The sequence below is a fragment of the Catharus ustulatus genome, chromosome 21, assembly GCF_009819885.2.
Source record: "Catharus ustulatus isolate bCatUst1 chromosome 21, bCatUst1.pri.v2, whole genome shotgun sequence".
NCBI classification, from domain to species: Eukaryota; Metazoa; Chordata; class Aves; order Passeriformes; family Turdidae; genus Catharus; species Catharus ustulatus.
The window spans coordinates 7,133,378-7,157,789 of record NC_046241.1 but is presented as its reverse complement, the minus strand read 5'-3'; the positions used below and the strand labels follow the sequence as shown (position 1 = coordinate 7,157,789).

The window sequence follows — 24,412 nt, the reverse complement described above, 5'->3', positions numbered from 1 at the left end:
TCCTTTGATAGATTTTTAATATGATTTTAAAGAGTTTTGTTTGGCCTCATTCTTATTCAATGAGATTAATTTAAAGCACTTATCCCCTGGGTTTAAGTCAATCCATGTAGGATTTGGGACGGGGGTTGTTGCCCGGGGAGGGGGTTGTTTGCAGGCCTCTCTGAAAGACTCCTTTCCCACTTCATTAACCCCGAGCTGGGAGCGACCCCCCCCTTCCTCCTCCTCCTCCTCCTCCTCCTCTCCAGCCGAGTCCCGGGGATTTACCAAACTCCCCCATTCACATGCAAAGAACCAGCCCCATCCACAAAGGCCGGGGGCTCTCGCCCCCAGGCGTGGCTGCGCATTTGGCCGAGCCGACAATCGCGGGGCTCGGGGGTGCCGGGGCAGAGCTCCGGGGACAGCGGGCTGGGACCCGGCCCGGGGAGCCGGGCAGGGGGATCTGGGTGCCGGGGGGGCTCCGCAGACAGCCGGGGGGAGCGGCCGGGGCCGGGGGGACCCGCAGCCCATCTGTCGGCTCCCCGAGCCCGAGAGCCGCTGCCCGGCTGTCCCGGGCACCAGCTGCCGGGCCCGCCGGCCGCGGCCAGATGAGCGACACTTTTAAAGGGTGGAAACAATCCATTTTCCAAAGCGATCATTTAAAGCACTTAGGCAATTATACACTTAAGATTAGCGTTATTAATTCACCGGAGTCGGCGGATATCACCGCGCACCGTTCCCCCAGCTCTCGTCCCGCATGCCGGCACTGCGGCCGGAGCCCGGGGGGACACCGAGCCCGGGGGGGACATCGAGCTCAGGGGGGACACCGAGCCTAAGAGGGACACCGAGCCCAGGGGGACACCGAGCCCTGGGGAGGGGACACCGAGCCCGGGGGGGGGGACATCGAGACCGGGGAGGGGACATCGAGCTCTGGGGGGACACCGAGCCCAGGGGGGGACACTGAGCTCCGGAGGGGGACACCGAGCCCTGGGGGATACTGAACCCGAAGGGGGACACCGAGCCGTGGGGGGACATCGAGCCCAGGAGGGGACACCGAGCTCTGGGCGGGGACACCGAGCCCAGGGGGACATCGAGCCCAGGGGGCAACCGAGCTCAGGGGGGGACATCGAGACAGGGGGGACACCGAGCTCAAGGGGGGGACACCGAGCCCTGGAGGGGGACACCGAGCTCAAGGGGGGGACACCGAGCCTAGAGGGGACACCGAGCCCCGGGGGACATCGAGCCCAGGGGAGTGGGGGGCTCCGTGCGATGGGAGGTGGGAAAACTCCTCTTGGCTTTTCCCTTTCCTTCTGCGGTGGCCGCTCCGCCAGAACAAATAAGCGGGAGGGGAAGAAGGGGCCGGCGGAGGCGAGACCCGTTTGTTTGTAAAGAAGTTTTATTTCCACATTTAAAAAAGGGGGGAGCGGGAGCGGCCGCGGCGCCCCGAGCCCCCCCCGCGCCCCCCGCCCGGCCGGGCCGGCCCCGGGATACAGACTGACAAGAATCACTTACACAAATACGCCCTCAGGGTTCACAAATAAATAATTCATATACATTTTGCACCGTATTTACATTCCACCGCGCTTTTTTTGTAACTTTTTTTTTAGGGTTTTTTTTTTTGGGGGGGTGTATTTTTTATTTTAATTTAAGTTACAGACGTCCCAAAGTCTCTCTGGGGCCATCGGCCCGGCCACCCCACGGTCCTTCCCGGCGGCGGGACCCGGCCGGGGAGCCGGGAAAGCGGGGAGGGGTCTCCCCGGAGCCGCCCGTGGCAGGTGTGGCTCGTCTCCCCTGCCTGTTCCTGGGGAGGGGGCGGAGAAGCGAAATCCCCCCGGAGCATCCGGCCCCGCCCGTCCCACGCCGGGGTGGGGACACGCAGCGGCCCCGCTGCCCGTCGGGGGCACAAGGGGGTAAAAGGTGGCGAGTGCCCCGCGGGGTAAGGGGCAGTTCCGCCGGCTCCATCCTGTCCTCGATTCTTGCATTCTTTATATATTATTTTAAAAAAGGAGGGGGTGGTCTCATTTATAATTTTATATATATATATATATATATTTGGGGATGAGTGGGAGTCTCTTGCTCTCGGCCCCAGAGGTGTGGGGTGGCCCCTCCAGCCCCCACCCCGGGCCGGGGGGTGCCCGGGCGGTCGGGGCTCACCGGGGCTCACCGGGGCTCACCGGGGCTGCGCGGCCCGGGGCAGCACGCCGGGCAGCGGGGGCAGGGGCGGCGGGGGCTCGCTGCCGCCCTGCAGTCCGTGGATGAGGATGCGGGGCACCAAGGGTCTCTGTAGGGCGGGGGGCGGCGCGCTGGGTCCGCGGTACAGGTAGAGGGCGGCGCCGGGGTCCAGGTTGGAGACCAAACTCTGCGGGTAGAAGTAGGGCGAGGGGAACATCCTCTGGAGGGCTGAATAGTTGCCAGCCTCAGCCAGCAGCTCCAGGCCCACCGCCGTCTGCCTTTTCCACTTGGTCCTGGGGGGGGCAAGTGGAGAGAAGGGGTCAGGGAGGGGAGGGATGCTCCCAAAGCCGCTCCCGGGTTCTTTATACCCTTTGCATATCCCTTTTCCCCCGGCTCTGCTCTCATCGCGCATCCCCGCTCCAACCCTGGCTCCCAGCACGGCAGGGACGGGATGGGACGGGATGTGATGGGATTTAATGGGATGGGATGGGATGCAGACCCCATTAATGGGGGGAGGGAGCTTATCTCCCTGGCGTTCCCGCCGCCTTCAGCCCGCAGTGAGCGCCCACGGAGCTTTCCCGGGGGCACCGGAGCCACAGCCCGGCTGGGATCCAACGGCGGGACGTGGATCCCAGCGATAAAAATCGCGACAAACATTTCAATCCCTTCCTAGGGGTGTAAATCCCAGATTGTCACACGAACCGAGGATGGGGGGGATCCGTGAGCTGGGCGCGGATGCTGCGACCACCGCGATGCTCCGGCCCGAGGCCCGGGGCTCCGGGAGCCTCTCCCCGGGCCGGGGCTGCGGGGCTGGGCAGGGCCGCTCGGGAGGCTGCGGGAGTCCCACGGGGGGACAGGCGTGGGGCAGGGTCCCGGAGAATTCGTTTGCGGCAGATATATGTGTGTGTGTGTATCTCTATCTATCTATCTATCTATCTATCTATCTATCTATCTATCTATCTATCTATCTATCTATCACATCTCTGTGTCTAAATATACATACATATATGTATGCATTTTTATATGCGTATATATCGGTATAGACATGTCTATATATATCTATATATATATATATTTATATAGCTCCATATATATATATATAATCATGTGTGTGTGCCGGATCTCGTGGAGAAGCCCCGGCCCCAGGATGTCGCCGCCGGCGGGCCGGGCTGGAGAAGGGGCTGGGAGCACAGTTTGGGCTCTGGCGTGTCCTTGCAGGAAGGATTTGGGGAGAAAAGGGGTGATCACAGCATCCCCCGCCTCCCCTAAACTTCCCCAAATTTCCGACGTGGTGGGATCTTTGCAGATGGGACTGGAAATGGTGAGGAGGGAGGGTAAAACCCTGCAGCGAGCGAGGGGACAGGGCGGGGGCTGCAGCCGGGGGTCCCTCGTTTGGTGGCCATGGCAATGGTCGGGGCTGGCGATGTCCCCACAAACCCATGAAGCCACCACGTCGCCAGCCCTTTTACAGATTTGTCGCTGAAGCGCTAAAACCTATTTCCACCAGTAAATTATTCATCATAATAATAATTGTGTAATTACTGTAAAGGGTGTTAATTATTGATGCCCAAAGCAGTAATTGGTATCTATTATTAATGGCCCGATGTGTTATGCTGTTGTGTTTAGCTGCACGCCCGGTCCTGCCTCCCCTCCTTGCCGGGGCTGGGGGCACGGATTGTCCCCCCCGCCCCACACCCGCCCTGCTCGGCGTCGCTTTTCTCCCCTTGACGTCGGGGTAAAAAGCCCCGGGAGAGGCGGGGAAGGGCCGGACATCACCCCTGTGCTGGTGCCAGGAGGAACGGGGTGGTTGTGGGGTGAACAGCCCTGCCTGGCTCGGGGTGCGCGGCCGGGGAGGGGAGCAGGGCGGGATCCCGGCGCTGTGGGCAGGAGGGAGCGGTGCATTTTTACCTTCTGTTCTGGTACCACGTTTTCACCTGCGTGTCGGTGAGGTTGAGGGAGGCGGCCAGCTCCATCCTGTCCTGCACGCTCAGGTATTTTTGCCTCTCGAAGCTGCGCTCCAGCTGGGCCAGCTGATGGTCGGTGAAGGCGGTGCGGGCTTTGCGCGGCTTTTTCAGCCGCACCGGGGGACTGTCCCGGGAGCTGGAGATCTCTCGGTCCCCTTCTTCTTTCACTGAGAGAGGGAGGAAGAGAGGCCAGGTCAGAGCAGGGAAGGAATTACCCTCAGAAGAGGGGGTGACCCAGTTCAGGGGCTCGGCTCCGAGTGGGGCTCACAGCGCATTTGCTCTGCACCCCCGTCAATTTTAACCGCGGCTGCCCGAGGGGGTTCCCGAGCCGGGCCCGGCTTTTCCCCGTCCCGAGGGCCTGAGATCGGAGCAGGAACATTGGATTGTGCCGAGAGAACCCTCAGCCCGGCCCCGGCGCCCTCCTGCCCAGACCTCCCCTGATCCCCCTCATTTCTCACGGGGCAGGACCTTCCTCTGGGCTCATTCCCTCAAACTCAAAAGGCTTTCTCGGTGCTTGGATATTTTTTCTTTCCTTCTTTTTCTATCCATCTTTCCCTCTCTCTCTTTAAATTTTTTTTAATTTTCTTTTTTAAAAACCAAAACAAACCAACCAAAAAATGAAAATTGCGAGCCCATTTTTTTATTTTTTGGAGGGGAATGTTGCCGTGCTGGTCCTGCCTCTCCCCTCCGCGGAGAAGCCTCCGTCCTCCCAGGGATGCTGCCGGGGCACGGAACAAACCTCCCTTCTCCAGGGCGCACAACGAAACACCGGGGAAAGCACTTCGCAACCCCCTGTCCGGGCTGTTATTTATTTTTAAAATAAGAGGGGTTGGTGGCGGTTCGTTAGCCGGCGGAGCGATGCGGGAATTTACGCCGCAAAATGTTGGAGGGTGATGGAAAAATTATGGAGCAGAAACAAAAATAAAAGGGGAAAAATAAATTCCTGCTTGTGCTCGCCTTCTCCACCCTCCTGGAGGAGATTATGGAGCAAATAGGCTCGATTTCTACAAATGGGCGGCGTTTTGTCTTTTGGTTTTTGTTTTTTTTAGCAGAGGTTTATGTTAAATTTGCTGGTGGCGGGGATGAGTAGGGACAAGGCTGGAGCCGAACGCGAGCTGATTTCTCTCTGTAGGAAGACAATAATCCGGTTAATTGAGCCACCGGGGAGTGAAACCCTTCAACCAGAAATCGCGGCTCTGTCCGAGCAGGCAGAACGAGCCGGGGACGATCCTTGGGCGGGGAGATTCGGTCCCGGTTCCCGGGAAAGCAGCCCCGAGCCGCCGGAACCGAGAACGGCCCCAAAGTTTCTGTGGACTTTATCGCGGAGTAAAACAGCTCTGGGTTCTCGCATCCCGAGGAGGAAAATCTCCCCCGGCCCTTGGGCAGATTCTCAGCTCCTAAAAAGTTCCTGCTCGCCAAAGGGCCGCAAAAACGGCGGCGGTGGCTTCCCTGCTCGGTCCGGCCCCTGGTTATTATTCCCAGCTTAAAAAAAAATTTTATATATATATATATATATATATACACGTATTAAAAATCTGTTATAGGTTTTTCCGGCGCTTTAGCCGCTGGGGATTAGGCCCAGATTCGCAGCCCCTTTGCGGAGTAAATCTGGGGCGTTTTACCCCAGAAAATGCTATTTCCAAAGCGGCACAAAAAGCATCGCTCTGGGAGCGGGGTTCTTCACCCGCTCCTCCGCTGATGCGGGGGTTTTAACTCATTTTTCCTCCCCATTTAAACTGTGCTTTCCTCCCCTTTAAACTGGTTTGGGATTTTTTTTCCCTTCGCTCAGACATTTTTCCCCCTTCATTTATGCAGTGGGGGTTTTTGCCCCCGATTTAAGCGGTGCTTCCCTCGCAATTTAAGGGATTTTTTTTTCATCCATTTGCAGCGTGTCCCGCCGCAGGGACAGCACAGGAGCCGAGGGGCTCCGGGAAAAGACCCCCACCCAAAGCCCAATCCCGGCCCGGGCTCAGGGGGATGCGCTGAACCCGCTTTTCTTCTCTGCCCTCGCTTCTTTCGCGATTTGGGCAAGGGGAGAAGAGCTGAAGGAATTCGGGCCGGGTGTAGGAGGCGAGAACAAACGGGGATCGCGGCTGTTCCCAGTGCCCTGCAGAGCCGTGGGGCCGGTGCTTCCTCCCGGGGCACTCCCAGCGACCCCGGGCTCCGTCCTTCGTTTGGGGTGGAAATCGCCCCGTGCTGTCCAGAGCCTGCCGCCGCCTTTGGAGGCTCAATTCAGTGAATATTTTTTCCTCCATGAACCAGATTTCAGCCCAGCGGCTCCGGGCGGGCCCAGGGTGCATTTGTAGCCGGGACGGGGCTCAGCCTGTCCCCTTTTTTTTTCCCTGCCAATCCCCCCAAATTCAGCGGCTCTGCAAGGTGCCATCGCCTCCCTTTTCTCCTCCCAGCTGCACGGATCCCCTCTCCTTTCCCTCACAAACAGCCGGCGCAGTTTTCCCGTGGAAAACTTTTTTTGCAGAGGTGATGAGGGTGGGATGGGAGAAGGCACCCGGGATAAACTGCTCCGAGGCGAGACCCCAAATCCCCCCGTGCTGTTCCTGCTCCTCTCCCTGCCCCGATTGCCGCAGGGGGAGGCCGGGCAGGGGCTGCGGGGGTCCGGGAGGCCGAAACCCCCGGCCCGGGGCGAGCATCCAGCCCCGGGGCTCCCTGTCTGCACTGCTCGGTTTGGAACCATTTCCAAAATAATAATACAAATAACAAAAATCGAATCGAACCCCGCCGACCGGCTTGTTCGTTTCTCACCGGAGCAGGGAAATAGCTGGCGTATCCGCGATTATTTTATTTTATTACGGTTTTGTTTTGGTTTGTTTGGTTTGGGTTGGCTTTTTTTTTTTTTTTTTTTGTTTTTTTTTTTTTTTCCCGCAGGCAGAAATCCGTCTCCGCTTCTCCCTTCCCCGCGGGTGGAGCGGCACAGCCGGATCTTTGCGGCGGAAGCGGCCCCGGAGCATCCCCCGGGCGCGTTCCATGAAGCGCCGATTGCCCCAACCCTTTCCACCGGGCCGAGCCCCACCGAGCCCCGAACCCCCGAGTTTCCCCAGGCTGGTACCGACCCCTCGGTCATTTCGGGGGTCCCGTGAGCTCCCCCTGAGCGGGGCACGCCGGAGCCGGGTCCGCAGCGAGATCCCAGAGCTCCGGGGACCGCCGGGCTGTGGGTCCGGGCTGTCCTGACAGCCCAGCGGGGAGAGCCGCTCTTACCTTTGTACTCCGAGTCCGAGGAGGAGCTGCTGGTGTTTTTTTCCATTTTCTCCCTAAAATCCTCGCCGGGCTTGGTGGGGATCCTGCCCGCCGGCTCCTGCCCGCCGTGAGGTCCATTGGTGCTGGAGTAAGGCGCGCAGGCGGCCAGGGGCTTGCAGTCGGCCAGGATGTCTCTGATGAGGAAGGAGGAGGTGACGGTCCGGGACTGCGAGGGAGCCGAGACCTGCCCCGGCTGGAGATGCGCATCCAGGCCCGGCCGCGGCACCGCCGCCTCCAGGCACTCGCGGCCCGGCGAGCGGGGCGAGGGGCACCCGCTGCTGCCCTCCGAGCGGGGGCTCAGCTCCAGCGGGGACCGGCCGTCCCCCACCAGCGGGTCCCCCTTGGGCACGGCCGGGCTGCCGGCTCGGTGGGAGAGGATGGAGTCGATCCCAAAGCCGGTGGAGCCCTCCATGGCCCCCGCGAGGTGCCGGCGCTCACACGGGCATTGGCGGGGAGGGCGCGGCGGAAGCGGGTTGATAACGATAATTAACAATAACAGGAGGGAAAAACAAAAAATAAATAAAAACAAGGTAAAAAGGAAAAAAAAAAAAAAAGAGCAAAGTTCAGTCTGGGATCCGGGCAACAATTGCTGCAGGGCTCTCCGAGGCGCCGCGCGTTAGATCCAGGGCTGCTCCGTCTTCAGCATCGCGCCCAGCTGCACTCACAGACAGACAGGAGAGGGGGGGAGAGGGAGGCAGAGTCAAACTTTGGCCGCGAAAGGGGTGGGGTGAGGGGGGACGGACCCCAAGCTCACCCGGGGTCCCGGCCACCCCACCCGTGCCCGGAGCCGCGGCGGCGGGGCTGGGGGGCAGCCCGGGGGCTCCCAGCCGGAGGTGGGGAGGCAGCGATCGATAGTGAAGGCTTCGCAGCGCCTTAACCACTTAATGATCCAGAAATCAATGGGGAAGGGCGAGGGGAGGGCGGAGGGGGTGGCCAGTCGCCGGGCCGCCGCGGCGCCCCCCTTCCCCGCCAGCACCTCGGACAACACAGTGGGGGAAAAAAAAAAAACCGGAGTCACTCCGGAGCCCGCAGCACCTCGGACAGCGCCGGAGTCGCTCCGGAGCCGGAGGAGCCTTCAGCACCTCGGCCAGCGGCGGGAGCGCCGCACCCTCCCCGGGGGGGGAACGGGGGAAACGGGGAGAGGAGCTGAACTTGGGCCGCTCCGGCTGGGGGACCCCGGCACCCCCCACCCAGCCCGGCTGAAGGCGCCCATTGGCCGCCAGGCGTTCTGGGGGATGTCACTCCCCAACAGGCGACACCTTGGAGCTTGATTAACGGGAATTAATTGTCGCCCGGATCCCCGCGCTTTCCGGGCGGTTTCCGCCCTCTTTTGCTGTCATTATTCCGCTGATGGGGCTCTTAATGGGATGATTAGCCGCGGAGGGAGGGGGGGTGTGGGTTGGGTGGGTTATCGAGGGGTTACTGCTTTCTGCGCGCCTCCCCCCGCAATTAGCTGATCTGCCGGTTCCTCCCGAGCACGGAAAGTTTTGCTGGGCGTTAAAATTAAAAACAAAAAATTAAAAAAAAAAAAAGAAAAATATAAAATAAAAAATGGGAAAGAAAAAACACCGAAACCCTCCCCAACCCCCAGCACCGAGGCGGCTACTCTGAACCCGAGATGAGCCTCGGAGTTGCGAATTTCGTTGCATGCCCTGGAAATCGGTAGTGGCCGAGCAGAGAGGTCCAGGGGCTGCCGGGGCAGCCGCGTCCCTCGCCCGGCGCTGCCGGAGCGGCTCGGACCGGGCACCGCTCTGCCAGCGCCCAGCGGCGGTACCGACTGCTGAGACTGGGCAGCACCGCGCTCAGAGAGGATTTTTTCCGCCGTCAATCGCGTTTTAAATAAAACACCGATGGCCTCAGGCAGGGCTGCCCCGTCCTGCCGGAGACACCAACTTTCCTCCCTCCCGCCCCGTCGGGGTTTGCTGATGTTGGTCTCCCGGGCTGGAGAGGGACAGGCTCACGCAGGATTCCCACCTTCCTCGCGGTCACACTGGCTGCTGTCTCCTCGAGGGTTTATTTAGGGGCTTTTCCCGTGGATAGACCCTTCGCCGCGGCGATAGGAAAACGTCCACACCCGGGTGCGTGAAGCTGCGTCACTTTAAAGCGATGTCGCTGGTTATTTCTCAAATACTCGATTTCTTCTGTTCCCCACCTTCCCGGCCAGTCAGCTGCATCTTGTCCCTCTTCCAAAGCCGCCCTTGGCCGGCAGCTTGGAGGCGACCAAGGAGGGGAGAGCCCCCCCTGGGGCAGCCCGGCTGCCAGCTGTCGGGCAGCGGCGCAGGCAGGGCCCCCAGCACCTCCTGCCCTCGGCCCTGCAGGCTCGGGGCCGGCTGCGATCGGGCCAGCGGAACAAAAGAACTTTAGAGCAGGACAAGCCCAGAAACAAAATCAGCATCAGCCCCGGTCTCAGCCTGTCCCCGCCTCGGGGATGCAACGCGCCCGTGCTGGGGGCTGCTCATCCTCCCTGTCCCTCCCAGCACAGAGAGCCGGGACTGGGTCGGTTTTGCAGTGTCCACCATCCACAAGGCTCGGCCAAGTGTCCCTTTGGGCTGGAGCAGAGCAGTGGATGTGCAGGAACTGGTGAGAAATGGAGCCAAGACCCCGATGGGGTTTGACAGCTCCTTGCAGGGTTTGTGTTGGTGCTTGGGTTTGGCAGCCTCTCTATTCAACCAGGAGACCGCATTTGGGTTGGAAATTCGCTCTGGGTTGTATTTGGGACCAGGAATGGGACTGGAAAAGGCTTCAGGGCTGGGAGTGGGATCAGAACCAGGATTTGGATCAGCCATGCAGGGACAGGTTTGGGCTGGTGAGTCTGGCTCTTGAATAAAGCACTGCCTTCAAATAACCACAAGGAAACCCCCAGATTAGACCAACTCCCGACGATGTGCAAAATTTTGGGGGGTATTTGTGTGTGGGGTACAATCCTCATCCCAGAGCAGGTTCTGCATTGTGCCATGCTGAGCCAAGGCCCTGGGGACAGTTAAGTCACTCCTAGGCCATACTTGAGGCTCCCAGCAGCTACAGATGCACTGCTACTCATGTTCTAATGACACTAAAATTATCATTACTATTAATACTATTGTTTTATTAAGTTGTTTCAGACTAGACTCCCCAAGACAGAAATGTGCCTCATTCTGCCCATACATGAGGTCCCTCCTACATCACCAGACCCTGGACAAGTTGGGTTCCAATGATTTGTCTGTGGCTCCCAGCACAGACAGGAAATCCTGTGCACAGACCACTGAGCAGTGCACACTCCTTCCCTCTGTGTGCCTGCCCTTAATCCCTGATTTCCAGACTGTTCCTGCTCACAAACACATCAGTCAAGAGGAGATCCCTGATGCCAACTGGATTCACAGTCACCTCAGGAGCCTCAGTCACAATCCAGGGGTGGATTTAGGGCTGTGACACCTTTGGGAGTTGCTGTTCATCCCTCCCCGCTGGGTGCTGCTGATGGACAGGGCTGGGCTCTGCTGGCTCCTGTCACCAGTGCAGGTTTGGCCCTGGGGCCAAGGGACAGGGCTGACCCAGGGGCTTTGGCCACAGCAGCCCTTCCACAGCTGGGCCAGAGGCTGCTGAGCTGTGATGGTGACTGAGCAAGGATGAATCCAGAAACAGCCCGGTGTCCTGGAAGGGTCTGGCTAAGCGAGGAATCCCGGGAGGTTCTGCTGCACTGAATCTCCCCCTGGAAGCCGGCTGGGTGCTCGGGAGGGCCGTGCCCAGCAGGCGCAGCGAGGGATGCTCGGGCTCCGCTGGGATGCTCCGGTAACCGAACGAGGGCATCGCCCGGAGAGAGAGGAGAGCTCGGGGTGGGGGCAAGCGGCAGAACGAGGGGGGACAGCCAGGCGGGGAGGAGGCGGGCCCGGCGGCGGGGAAGCCGCAGCAGCAGCCGTAGAAGCCCTTTGGTTACCGGTGGGTGTCACTGCAGGACAAGGAGCGGGGGCGGCGGGGGGCCCGGACCCGCACGGGCAGCGCTGGATCTCGGCTCGGCCGGGCCGGGTTGGGCTCGGGCTCTGATGGGTGCAGGGATGTCCCTCCGAGCTGCGACACTGGGGACATTCGGGGCACAGCATTTCGGGAGCGGTGGGGCAGATCTGTGGGCTCTGAGCTGCACTGAGAGGTGTCTCCTCAATGCACTTTGTTTATTTGTCTGATGATTTTGGGGTTTTTGGTGGTTTTGCTGTCCCAGCCAGCAGCTCTACAGGGGTTTGGTTCTCATCGTTCCCTGCCAGCCCTTCCCAGGCAGGCAGGACTCTCTGGAGGTGCTTCCTTCCCTGAGCACACCCAGGGAATCTCAGGGGCTGCTCAGGAGGGAGGACACGGACACTGTGGCTGGGCTGAGAGCTGGCTGTGGCTCCCAGCAGGCAGAAGGACAAACCTCATGCCTGGGTATCTCACACTCTCATAAACAGTGTCATTTTTAGCAAGACAAGTCATTTAAAGCCCAGCTTCCTCCCTCCCTGGGGAGGTGGGAAAGGTCTTTGGTTATAATCCACCTCTGCCAGCTTGGCAAGCCCTGCTGTTATCCCTCTCATTATTTTAGATGGGTTTTATCTACAGGCCTATACTAAAAAGAGGCAACCACATACCAGGGTTTTCCTGGTGTGGAGTAGGTGATTTTGTTCCTCCTTCAGCTCAGGTGTGGGCAGGGTGGAGTTTTACAGCTCCTTCCTTATAAAAAGGCAGGTTGAGGTACAAGCTGCCCTCAGGATGGGGTATGAGAAGTGCTGGAGCAGCCACTGCAGAACCTTCATTGTCCTGAGGGGTAAGAAAAGCTGTCCTTGTAGTTCACTTTGTTGTTTCATCTTGAGCGTTGCAGTGTAATGCTATAAAGAACTCTTTGATGTTTGGGGTTAAAAGTTTGGCTGGGAATCTGAGGGGCAGTGAGCTCAGCATGGGTTCTTCATGTCCTTTGTCTTCTGGTGGTTTTGTGTGGTGCTGGGTTAATCCCAGTGCCAAGGTGTGGGGGCAGAGTTGTGCTGGCACATCCACCTGAGCTCAGGATGCAGTTGGGGCTGCCCAGCACAGCAGGTGTCACCTCCCAGAGCTCTGGGATGAATGCACCTGAGCTCTCCAAGCTCCAATGGGAGGGTGAATATGAAAACGGGAGATATTTTGGCTTAAAAAGGTGGTAAACTCTGAGCTGTAATGGTAGATGTGAGAAGCAGACTGCATAAGAATAATTAATTATTCCTTTAGTAATAATGGAGATGCACAGTTTAAATAATGGCACTTTTAACCAAGTGCAGTGCTCTGCTGGGAGAAGATGGATTCCAAACGTGTTGGTTCCTGACTGAACCTGGGGGTTTGGGTGCTGTGATGTTGAGTTGGTGTTGGTAGGGTTTGAGTTTGTTCAGTGAGTGCTTGAAGAGGCTCAGCCCTGAGGGGCTCCAGCTCTTGGAGGGTGAGTGTGGAGCTGGCTGGAGCCACTTTAAAGCAGAGGCACTGCCTGTGGTGAGGCCCCAGTTTGGCAGAGCACTCCAAGCAGGTGTTTGAATTCCTTCACACAGGCAATGGCTTTGCTGAATCAGGCACTGATGGGAAGGTTTTTCTGGCAAAGAAATGAGGACTGATGAGTTATTACAGATTTGATATCATCCAGGATATGGCTGCATCCAATCTATTTGTCCAGAACCTGCAGGGAAGGAGCCTGTCCTGCCTTCCCTGTGGGGCTGTGCTGGTGTGAGCACTGCCCTGCTCCTGAGGACCATGAGAATTGTGCTGTTGTGCCCCTGACACGAAGCAATGAACAGGCTGAGACAGAATAATTCCTCTCATATTTATGATTTATTTGGCTAGATCTGCATTAGCATAACTCTGTAAAACCTGAGAGAGTCTTTTGCCTGTGGAATCCCAGGTCCAAGGGCTGTGCCCAGCATGGTTCTTGCTGTGGGAGCCCTTTGGGGAAGGGGACCACTAGCAGGGACTCCTCAATGGGAGGCACTGAGAGCCTTTTTACGGGATTCAGGGTCTGGAAAAGTCCTGAGATGAGGCTCAGCCTATGAGGAAAGGAGCAGAGAGAGGATTGGTTACAGCCAGGAGCCAGCCCCAGAAAACAGGCTGAAGCACAGACAGGGAGGAGACTGCAGATTGCACGGGGGCTTTTGCCTGACTGGGAGATGTTGCTCCAGCTGAAGTTAAACACTTAACCTGCTTCAAATGAGGAGTAGCTTTCTGATTGACTTCAGGAGAGTCTTATCCTCCTCTAGCAACGAAACCCTGTGATTTTATTATGGTGTGTTTGTTGTCTGACATTTTCAAAGGCTGCCATGCCCTAAGGTGGGCCTTGAAATGAATATGACTTGTTTTCTACAACACACGACTTCACTGAGGGGTCAGGATGGGCTCAGAGCTCCCAGAGAAGCCCCTGGTGAGGTCAGGGGCTCTTGCACTGTCCTAAAACCACAACAGCAGCTCCCCAGGAATCACCCTTTGAGTGGGGACAGGGTGAAAAAACGCCCATGACAATGCATAAAAAGGAATTAATCTGGGGACAGAAGGGTCCCAGGCCCTTTGGGGTGAGCAGAGCAGATGCAGTGACTGAGACTGGAGTGTTTTCCATGGGGGGCTCTGCCTGCCCCTGCACAATTCCCTGTGCCACACATCTGCCTCGTGTGGCTGTGCTGAGCTGCCTCCTGCTTCCCCCACCCTGCTCAGGCTGGCTGCATGTCAGGTTTTGCATATGTAAAAATACAGAGCAGTCTTTGCCCTGAAAAGCTTGCTAGTGATCTCATTAATCAAGGTAAACAAAGCGTATTTAGCTATTCCCCCGCTCTGGAGGAAGGCGTTCAGGTACTTAAATATGCATTTGAGTGCCTAACTTCAGACAGCTGTTTCTGGATGTTTTTGCTTTCTCACAAATAGCAGCAGTGACATAACCCCTCATGGGGAGGGAGAGGTGGGGAAGGCAGAACCAGGGGTTGCTGAAGTAGGTGGATAACCCCAGAGAGCTGGCAGGGACAGTCCCTGGTTGTTCCAACTCCAACCTGCCATTAAAGATGCAGCAGTTTTTCCCTTGCAGCTGGGCTTGCTGGAAAAATCCAGAGCTTGCACAAGGACAGCTGAGCTGCTTCTCTTGAATGTGCCTCTGCTTCCCTGCCATGCTCCCTCATCCACCAGTGCTGGGAATTGGGCACAGGGACATTTCTGCCTGGGATGGGCTTGATGCCATAGGAGAGGAATCAGCAGTTTATTCACTCCAATCTTGGTACAAATCTCCTGGGTGAGAAATGTCCCACTGAGCCACAACTGGCAGTAATTAAAGTGAGCAGAGCCTTGAGGAAGTTGTGAGGGATGCCAGCTCCTGCCCTCAGCATGAGTGAGTGGGAAGCACCAGGTGGAGGACAGGGGCAAGTGCTGTTTTAAAAAATGAGAAACCCCCCCACTCATTAGAGTCCAGATAAGGGTGTCCTTGGGTCAAAGGTCTCACTGTGACAGAGACTGGTGCTGAGCAGTCAATGCCAGTGATGAATCCTCATCTGTGATTCTTCTAATTCATATTTTAAATGATGAACCCAAAGGTACCTCCTCTAGAGACAGCTGATGATCTTTGCCATTACTCTGCTGCAGTTAGGGGTTGTTATGCCAGGATTTTGTTTGGAGCACTGGCTGCAGCAGGACAGGAATATGGTTTGCAGGAAAAAGCTGAAAGGTTTTCCTTGCAGGATGATGGAGCTGCCATGGGCTCCAGCTGCTGCTGAGGAGCAATGTTTTGCTGCTGTTCATGGCATTTGCTATTGACAAATGAAAACCTGCAGGACCCTTGCAGCTGGGATGTTGTGATGCTTCACAGAATTAGAGGGGCAAGAAAAATAATTACCTCTCCTAAAACTTCAATATCTATTTGGGGAGTATTATCTTTAGAGTTCCACAGTTACAATAATGTGTTAAATTGGAGGATACATTAAGGCAGGTTAATTGAGGGCTGATAAATTGCATGTGAGATGTAGAAAGGCCAAGCTGGTGGTGGGAAGTCAGAGCTCCCCTGATGGTGGCAAACCCCAGACCCTGAGCAGGGCTTTGTGGGTGCAAAATAAACTCAGCTTACAGGGAGCAGTTTTAGTTACTGGAGCATTGAATGGTTTGTGGTGACTTGAGAAAGAACCTGTGGAAAGGCCTGAAGCAAGTAATGGGCAGCAGCAGGCTCTCCTCGTGGCCTGGAAGGATCCATGGAGCTGTCCCTGCTCCTCTCCCAGCCCTGCCTGGCTCTGCCCACCTGCTCCCAGCCTTGCACCATTTTTCACTTTAACAACAGAGCTGCGCCGGGACTCAGCCTCGTTCCTCCATCATCCATTTGATCGAATCCTTTTAGCGGGTGACAAAACACTTTCCTGTGCTCACTTTACAGCAAACCAATCTCTATTCTTTTCTTTGCTTTATTTTTTTTTTTTTCTTTCCCAAACCCTCCTTCATTTACAGAAGTCTAACAAATCTTGTGGCTTTTTTGGTTTTTTTTTTCCCCTCCAAAACAACACAAAACAGTGCATTTTTTTCAGGAAAGGGAGGGAGTAAAATAAACAATATAGAGAGGGGTAGGGTGCACACACTGACGCTCAACACGCCGAGCATCCCTGTACAGACAAAATAATAAAAATAAAAAAACCCACCCCTTGCGCGCGCGCATCACGATGCAAATGATTTTTCCGCGAAGCCACCGCTTGTAAAGCTTGACAGAAAATAATGAGAAACACTAAATCTTTTATAAGGTCAACACTCAAGCAGCTGTCAAACAAGAAAAGAATTTAGCGAAAGATCCGCAAAAACTTCCATCGCCTCATTAAATCCAACAGGGCCGGGGCCCGGCGTGGTGAGGAGGCACCGGGGCGCCTCCGTTTTGTGTCAGTAATTTGCGGTGGAAGAAGAGGGAAGACGAAACAGCCAACGCCGAAGGGGCCTTGGGGGAGGCTGGGGAATCGTTAGTGCGCCAGGAGCGGCCTCGGCTCCTAATTGGAAGCATTGGGCATTATCAACGGAGGATTTGCCTCGGCTCCCTGACAGCTCTCTAGGCCTGGAATGATAGCCCACTTGTCAGTGTAAAAGACCATTAAAAACAAACCATTTTGATTTAATTGGAGGCGGTGTGCTGGGGGCCCAGGTGAGGCGCTTCATCAGCCGATGTTGGCTGCTGATGCCTTTTTCCCCCTGTATTGATGGCTTTTTTCTTTTTCTCCCCTCCCTTTCAAAAAACTGTCTAGGAAAGAGAAAGAGGTGCTGAAAGATCCTTCACAGCCGCATCGAGAGCGGCTTTCAATAGGGTTGTCAACAAATGCCATGACAAGTTAGAGAGAGGCAGGTACTTTTAAAACAGACGTTATTCTGTCCAAGATGAGCTGTGCTCAGAGGTGAGTGTTGGATTATTAGGGTTACAAATAATGTGGCTTTTCCTGCCAGGAGCGTGCTTAACTGGATTAACGAATGGGGTTGATTTTTTTTTTTTTCTCTCCCCACCTTTCTAAGAACAGAGGGGTAATGCAGGACAAGGGAGCCTGGGCTAAATGATCTTTTATTTGCTTCAAGCCCAGTGAGGTTTCAAACAGTGCTTGGCAATTTTGGGCTGCTGTATTTAATGTCCTATGGAGATCTGGGTTGATTTTTTTTTTTTCTTTCCTGAAAATAACAGCCTTAGATATTTTCTGGGGTTCACTGGTCATTTGGTCTGGACAACAGCACGAGGAAAGAAGAATTAACCCACTAGAGCTGTAACCTGGTGTGTGCCCCCCACCTCCCTGGCAGATGTTTCAGGGTCAGACCAGAGCTGGCAGCTTTCACACTGACCTCATGTGCTTGACATCTGAATCCTGACCCTTTTCATGCCAGGAAAGAGTTTTACTTAAAGTTGTCTTGATAAATAGCATCTCTGCAGAAGTCAGAACAGGGCCATGAATGAAACCCCAGATCCATTTAAAAAGCATTTCCCTGGAGTTCTGCACTGGAAGCAATGGCAGGTGCCCACCCATAACCCAACACAGTGTGTGTGGTTCCACCCTGCCACAAGCTGTGAGCACCCAAAATCTGTTCCTTCATGGGTGAGGATCTCCAGAAGAGCAAAGGGAATTGGTTGCCAAATGTTCCTTGTGCTGCCTTTGGATACTGGGGCTTGGTTGTAGGTGGAGCCTGCCCTGGAGATGATTTAGGAGGGAGCTGTTTTCCTGTGTGAATCAGCAGATGTCCAGAGCAACGGAAATGGCAGAGCAGAGATGGTCACTGTCTCTGAGGACATGGCAGGTAATGGTTTTTACTAAGAGAGGCTCAGTTGAGCTAAGATATAAGAAATCTTTTTACAATGAGGATGTTGAAATAGTTGGACATGTTGTCCAGAGAGGTGGTGGATCCTCCATCTCTGGAAATATTCAAGATCAGGTTGGATGGGGCTCTGAGAAACACAATCTGGTTGTGCAGGGGAACTGGACTAGATTGCCCTTAAAGGTTCCTTCCAACCAAAATATTCTGTGACAGAGGGCAGCACTGGGTGGGAGAGGTTGAGTGTCCACAACAAGGATGGTGGGAAAACCTGGATCATGAAAATGCTTTGCTGTGATTTGAGCAATTGCATTGCTGCAATCTTTGGCTGTGGAGGAAAAACAAGAAAACCTCCAGAATCTGCAAGGAAATGTAGTGATGGTGACAGGGGCCCAGAGCCTGCAGTCAGCCATGGAGTGGCTGTGGGGTGGGAGGTGAAAACTCTGCTGTGGCCCTGGAGGAGACGTGCAGGGATCATGCCCAGGGCAGCTGGGTCTGTTTGGAACCCTGCAGGGTGTTGTGGTCTCTATGTGCACTGTGCCATAGGCCAGTGATGTTTTGGATTGTAACTGCAGGGCTGGGAGCCACCAGCTCGTGTCACTTGGGCCATTGAACAACCATCAACTGACACTGATTTTAATTCTTTTTGGTCAGCCAAAATCCCAGCTGAGGGGAGGATTGATCTGGTAGTGTGGTGACTGGAAGCTCTTGAACTTATTGTTTTATTATTTAAGCACTATTTAGGCCCCAGGAGAGGAGTTTTATAACACTCAGAACTTCCCAGAAGTTTTCCTGCCCTCAAAGCCAGGAGGACCAATGCTGTACCCAAACAGCCAGCCCTGTGTGCTGTGCATACCAAGCCCAGGTTATTTAAACAGAATCTGTGGCTTTTCTGACAAGACAACAGCTGCAAGATTACATGAGCTGTGCTTGTCAGTTCAGCTCTATAGACAAAAATAGAGGTAAGGCATTAAAAAAAAATGTGGAACATTTTCGTGTGTACGTGTTAAACCTCAACTGTTAATTCTGACGAAGGATCAGGCTGTGAGCAGAAATCGGATCCCTGGTGAGAATCAAATTCCGGAGCCCAGAATTTTTTGCTGCAAAGTTTATACAGTGGGGATTCCTCTAATTACTTTCAGTGGAAATTTACCTGCCAGAGCTTTCCCAGGTAATGCAAGGCGTACGCGGGAGAGCCGCTCAGCCGTTGACAGAGCCTTTGATTTTGTGCCAGGTTGCAAATTAAGTCTTTTGCCAAGGTACCCGAACACTTGCTCGTCAATTGCTGATCGCTTATTCATATGGCGCGTTTCATCTGCTCGGGGAGGCAGCGCGCGGTGACAAAAGTCTTGTCCAAAGTTGCTGCATTTTCTTTCCTTCCCCTTGCTTGGTCAAGTAAACAAGGCACCTGAGTGTCTCTGAGAGCTGGGATTCTCTAATGAGCAAAGCAAGAACCCTGGTGTGTGTCAGTGACAGGAGGTGCACAGAGCTGTTTTGACACATTGGTGAATTCTTGTCCTGTGCTGCTGCTTTGTTGCTTACCTGAATCCTTCTTGACTTGATAGAGCTCTGGAAATATATTGAGGGTGGCCAACAGTGACTTACTGGTTTGGATAGTGACTATCAGACACTGACAGGGAGGTGGCTGGAGCCTCACCCCGGCCTGGCACAGGTGGAGATGCTGCATTTGGGCAGCAATGTCCTTTCCAGAGTTTGGGTGACACAATTCTGCCTGAGCCAGTGTGTGAGGAGTGGCACAGGGACAGGAGGCTGAGAGAACTGGGAATGTTCAGTCTGGAAGAGAGAAGGCTTTGGGGGTGACCTGAAGGGAACTTACAGCAAAGATGGGGCAAGGCTACTTATAAGAGCCTGGAGTGACAGGACAAGGAAGAATGGGCTCAAACAGAAAGAGACTAGGTTTAGACTGGCTATTAGAATTTTTTTTCCCCTATGAAGGTGGTGAGGCATTGAAACAGGTTGTTCAAAGAAGCTGTGGCCACCCCATCCATGGAAGTGTCCAAGGCCAGGCTGGTCCAGTGGAAGATGTCCCTGCTCATGGCAGGGGGGTTGGAATGAGATGATTTTCAAGGTCTGTTTCCAACCCAAACCATTCTATGATTTATATCCGTGCTGGGTGCCTGAGAGCAGAGTCCCCAGGGAATGCAGTCCCACATCTACAAATAAATTAAGTTTTGGTGCATAGTCCCAGCCATGATGGCAAAACCTGAGCTCTGGAATTGTCACTGCAGGCAAAGCAAGGCAGAGGCAGTTTGCTCTGGAGGGAGGCTGAGAAAGAGGAGGGCAGTAGAAAAATCTTGGTGAGGTAAGGAGTTAATGTTTGCTTGGTTTAGTTAAAAAAATAAATAAAAACCACTTCAATGCAGCAACTTTCCCTAATGAACTGTCCATCAGGACAGGACTGGCTCCTTGTGACCTGTTTGTGTTGGGGTCCAAGAGAGCCCAGGCCAGGTCAGTCCTGCAGAGCAAGACAGAGCAGGAGCACCCAGTGTGGGAGAGCCTGTAAATCACCCAGTTAGCTTAACAGTGTGAGCCATTATTCTAAAGCAGTGGGGCTGAAACCTAAATCCAAATGAAAATATAGTCAATTTGTCCATACTTTACTGACTGAATGACTATGTAATGTCATGCAGCTCTGGTGATGCAGGGAGCAAGCAGATGCAATTAGTGGGGAGGGAAAAGCTCCTTTGTTTTCTTCTCTTCCACTTCTTGGGCAGGTTTTCATGGTGCAAGGGACTGAATGGGAAGCCCAGTTTAAGAACCAGCACAGAGATTCATGCCCAGTTTCTGCAGCTCTCTGTAAGGAGTCCCAGTGGGAATAAAAAAATCCTTCTTGGTGATTTTTATGGGCTTAAAGGAACAAAATCTCACCTTCCTGCTGCCCCTATTTTGGATTATAACTATTTCAGGGTCTGGCTGTTGTTCCCCTCAGACCCAGAACACGCCAGAGTGAAAGGTGTTATGCCAGATGATGAGGTGAGTGACCAGAAGGACGAGTGGCTTGAGAATATCACACTCCTGCACCCCAAACCAGCCTTGGATCACATGGAAATAAAATTTAAAGTGAGGCTGTGGTGAGGGTGATGGAGTCTCTGAATATTCTTGTCCAGGGTCTGGAGTATTTCCCAAGTCATGAACACCTTCTGTACTGGTCAGAGCAGGACAAAGTCACCAAAGGCTGGTAGGAATATGCAGATGGAGTCTGCTAACAAGCTCTCTGTGAAGTGATGTTTTTGTGGTTGCTTTTAATATTCTTCTTGCACAGTAGGATGAGGGTGTCAGATGAATTAGAGGCAGTGTTTTGGCTGATTGTCACATCAGTAAAGGAGGGACTGACATCAACTCCTGGAGTCTCTGGGTTAGGTCAGTCTGGGTTTCAAAACCATTCTATCACCTCTATAGAACCCACCTTTAGAGGAGTAGTTAAAGAACAGTTTGGAGACCACCAAATGTCTCTGGGAACCCTTAACTTCCTCCAGGTTGTTACTGCTTCTGACTGGGTAAGCATTTATGGATGTTCAAGAGGAGTTATTTTTCCATGGAGGAAACCATGCACTGCAGGTCAAGTGAATAAGAAATTCCTTGATCCAAGTTCTGACGTGGGCTGTGCCCGTTAGATTTGCTGTGGGGAAGGGCAAACCTTCCAGGGTATGGAAAATCTGTAGAGGCTGTGCAAAATGAGCTGTTCCTCCTCCCTGGATGCTGCTTCTGGAAAGGAAGGGAAAGGGAGAAGAAGAAAAAGGAGAAAGAGAAGAAGGAAGGATTTGGAGGCTCGAGAGCTTTGGCTGGGGCAGGAACCCAACCACAGCCATGGATGAAACAAAAAGGAAAGCACAGAGCAAAACCCAGGCTGAAAAATGAGCAGTGATGGAAAGGTCTGGGGTGAGAGGAGCTCTAAAGAGGAGGCTTGCCCCAGTATCTCGTGTGACTCTCACAATCTGTTTAACAGCGATCGGTCATGTTCTCTCGCTGCCATCGCCGCAGCAGCAGCTCCGAGCTGACAGCCAGTGGGGATAAATGATTACTGACATATGCTAATCGGGCACTCTCAGACAGGACAGTACAGGAATACATCAAGGTGCTGCAAAGCGCATTTCTTGGGCAAAACTCTCCAACTTGTACCAGCAAATTACCTTCAGGAAATCACAGGGCTTCTTCGCTGTTTTAAACTGCGGTTAGAAATCAGCAGCGTGGCAAAAAAAAATAATCCTATCAGAAGAAGGGCCAGGATAGAGAGTTGAGAGATTTTTGCAGTGGTATCTATCAATGCCAAATATGATTTTGGCCATGTAAAGTCCCTGCAGGGTTTCAATGCTTTCACTTTCTGGCATCTCCTTTCCATTCCACTGGAAAGTTCCTTCCCCTTCTCTCCTAAAATCCTCCCTAGCTGTTCACTGGAAGTTTCCATATAATTTACACCACAAACAAAGCTAATGGAATTCTAACAAGTACCTCAGAGCACAGCAGGTTGCACAGATGAATTCAGAGAGGTGTTTAGATCTGGTCACTAGAACAAGAAATCTTCACTTTGGTTCTTATTTAGATCAATTCAAAGAAGTGTCACACGCATCTACAACCTGGCCAGACCCTTTGCTTTGTCTCAGGGTGAATATTGTCAATCAGGCAGTTTAGAGAGGTATCAAGAGTGCAGGCTTTCTGGAAAGCTCTAATCCTGGGGTGGAAAAGCTTCTTGAAACATCTGGTGTGGCTTGAATTAGTTATGGTGAGAACTAATGAAATGGCAGGGTCCCAAAATACAGGTGTGGCTGTCCTGCAGGGCTTATGGCTGGCAAAAAATATCCCACCCTGATGTCCAAAAGGGGCTGATGGGTGAGCACATTTGGGACCATTTTAAGGTCTGGGAGCTCTGAGTAAAGAGCTCATTCACTGTGTGCTAAGGATGTTATTGGGACATGTGGGCAGGGTTAGAGAGCATCCCTGACTTCAACCAGGTGCTTGTAGAGGTCCAGAAAAGCTGACTCTGGTCACAGGATGTGTTGTGGGGGGCTCATACCTTCTCAAAGCGCTGTGGGTGCCAGAAAGATTCCTCCTTCACCGGCAGCGGGTGCATGCGCAGGAACGTGGTGCGGTTCTCACGCACCTCGCCAACCTGCAGCCAAAGAGAAACAGGAGTGAGCTCCAGCACTGCACTGCACCTGTCTGCACAGCCAAAGAGAAACAGGAGTGGGCTCCAGCACTGCACTGCACCTGCCTGCAGCCAAAGAGAAACAGGAGTGTGCTCCAGCACTGCACTGCACCTGCCTGCAGCTAAAGAGAAACAGGAGTGGGCTCCAGCACTGCACTGCACCTGTCAGCAGCTAAAGAGAAACAGGAGTGGGCTCCAGCACTGCACTGCACCTGCCTGCAGCCAAAGAGAAACAGGAGTGGGCTCCAGCACTGCACTGCACCTGCCTGCAGCTAAAGAGAAACAGGAGTGTGCTCCAGCACTGTACAGCCATGCACATCAGCTCTGTGTCATGCAATGCAGTGACACTGGGATGGATGAGGCCAAAAGTTGATTTGAGCTGATGATCACAAGTGCATGATCTGGGGAGTTTTCCCTGTCCATGCAGCCAATGCTGGTAGTTAAAGCACATGAGCAGCTGTCAGCTCTCAGTGTGTGCTATATAGAGCATCCCAGGGAATTGGCTGCTGCCCACTGGAAGCCCTGAGCTGCAGCAATGGACTCACCCCTAACTGGGAAAGCCACCTCCAGTACCCCCACCATGGTGGGTTTCCTGGCTCTCCTGATTAATTGTGGGTCACAGTGCTCAGTAATCCCAGCACAAGCCAGTGTAGGTGAATGTTTTTGCCACTGCATGAAACCCTGGGAATCTGTTGCTTTGTGGTCTAGGATACAGGTTTGTGTTGCTTAACTCAGTAATTGGTGGCTGCAGGCTTTGGGAGCTTGATAGAGGCAACTTAGTGATTAAAAACATCAGTCATTAATAGATAAAGTAGGGATGCACTTTCTAACATCCCAGGGTGGTGTATTCATAAAACAGCTGCTAATTAAGGACACTGTATTCCTGCACTTCAACTATAAAGCATAGTTTGTGATGGCAGTAAGCCCATTGAAATTGGTCATTACCATATTAGCCCGACTCTTCTTTGAGCCATTAACTAATAAAACAGTCATTGGCTGCTTTTAAATGATATTACAATGTTGGTGTGTTTAACAGCACAGCCTTACACTCCAACAGCTGCTGTGGGTGCTGCATCAACCACACCACACCAGGCTTTGGGCTGGGGCTGTCCCTTCAGCATTTGCTGGTTGTTCCTTTGTTGTGGCCACTGTCACAGGTGACCTGAGCAGAGCTGATGTCCAAAGTACAGCCTGTGGGGCTCCTGGCAGGGGGATGCTCATCTTTGTTAAGCTTCATGAGCCTTTTAAGTAGTCAGGGGGATGTTTTATCAGCTGAGAGCAGCCCACCTGTCCCTTGTGGGGTAGGACAGAAGGGGGTTGTGCCCAGCAGTGCTGTGCACATCAGGGGAAAGCATTGCTGGACTATTCCCACCTTTTTCTTCACTGGAGTGTGCTGGACTACAGTCCGGGCTCTCTGGCTCTCCATCCACAGCTCCCTGTATCTGTGTTGTAGGATGTCATAAATGGGAGTGGGAGGCCTGGAAAATATTGAAAAGACCAATGTAATCTTTGCCTCCTCGTGCTGGTTCACATCTCTGCTCCTGGAAAGTGACTGGTGAGAAGATGAATAAAGCCTCTCACTGGGAAAGGCTTTCTCCTCCTCAAGAAACCTCAAACCCACAATCATCTGCAGTGAACACACCAC

General features: G+C 54.0%; 2 protein-coding genes across 5 annotated transcripts in view; both read right to left on the bottom strand.

Moving 5' to 3' along the window:
- Positions 1-2,146: 2,146 nt before the first annotated feature.
- Positions 2,147-9,649, bottom strand: BARHL1 (BarH like homeobox 1). Of its 4 annotated transcripts, none has more exons than XM_033077419.2 (4): positions 9,339-9,649; positions 7,326-8,019; positions 4,057-4,279; positions 2,147-2,441 (listed from the first exon to the last, which is right to left on the bottom strand). In XM_033077419.2, the coding sequence occupies exons 2-4, from the start codon at positions 7,774-7,776 to the stop codon at positions 2,147-2,149; spliced, it is 969 nt and encodes a 322-aa protein (XP_032933310.1). In that variant the 5' UTR covers positions 7,777-8,019; positions 9,339-9,649. The 4 variants fall into 4 exon arrangements, with proteins under 4 accessions (XP_032933310.1, XP_032933311.1, XP_032933309.1 ...); XM_033077420.2 differs by lacking the exon at positions 9,339-9,649 and adding an exon at positions 8,624-8,803; XM_033077418.1 differs by lacking the exon at positions 9,339-9,649 and adding an exon at positions 8,400-8,606.
- Positions 9,650-13,124: 3,475 nt separating this feature from the next.
- Positions 13,125-24,412, bottom strand: part of CFAP77 (cilia and flagella associated protein 77) — a 56,489-nt gene continuing 45,201 nt past the window's right edge. Inside the window, exons 4-6 of the mRNA XM_033077617.2 lie at positions 24,140-24,245; positions 22,636-22,731; positions 13,125-13,363 (exon numbers count right to left, since the gene is read on the bottom strand). Of these exons, the coding sequence (XP_032933508.1) occupies positions 13,295-13,363; positions 22,636-22,731; positions 24,140-24,245 (271 nt within the window). The 3' untranslated portion in view covers positions 13,125-13,294. The remainder of the gene's footprint in view (positions 13,364-22,635; positions 22,732-24,139; positions 24,246-24,412) is intronic.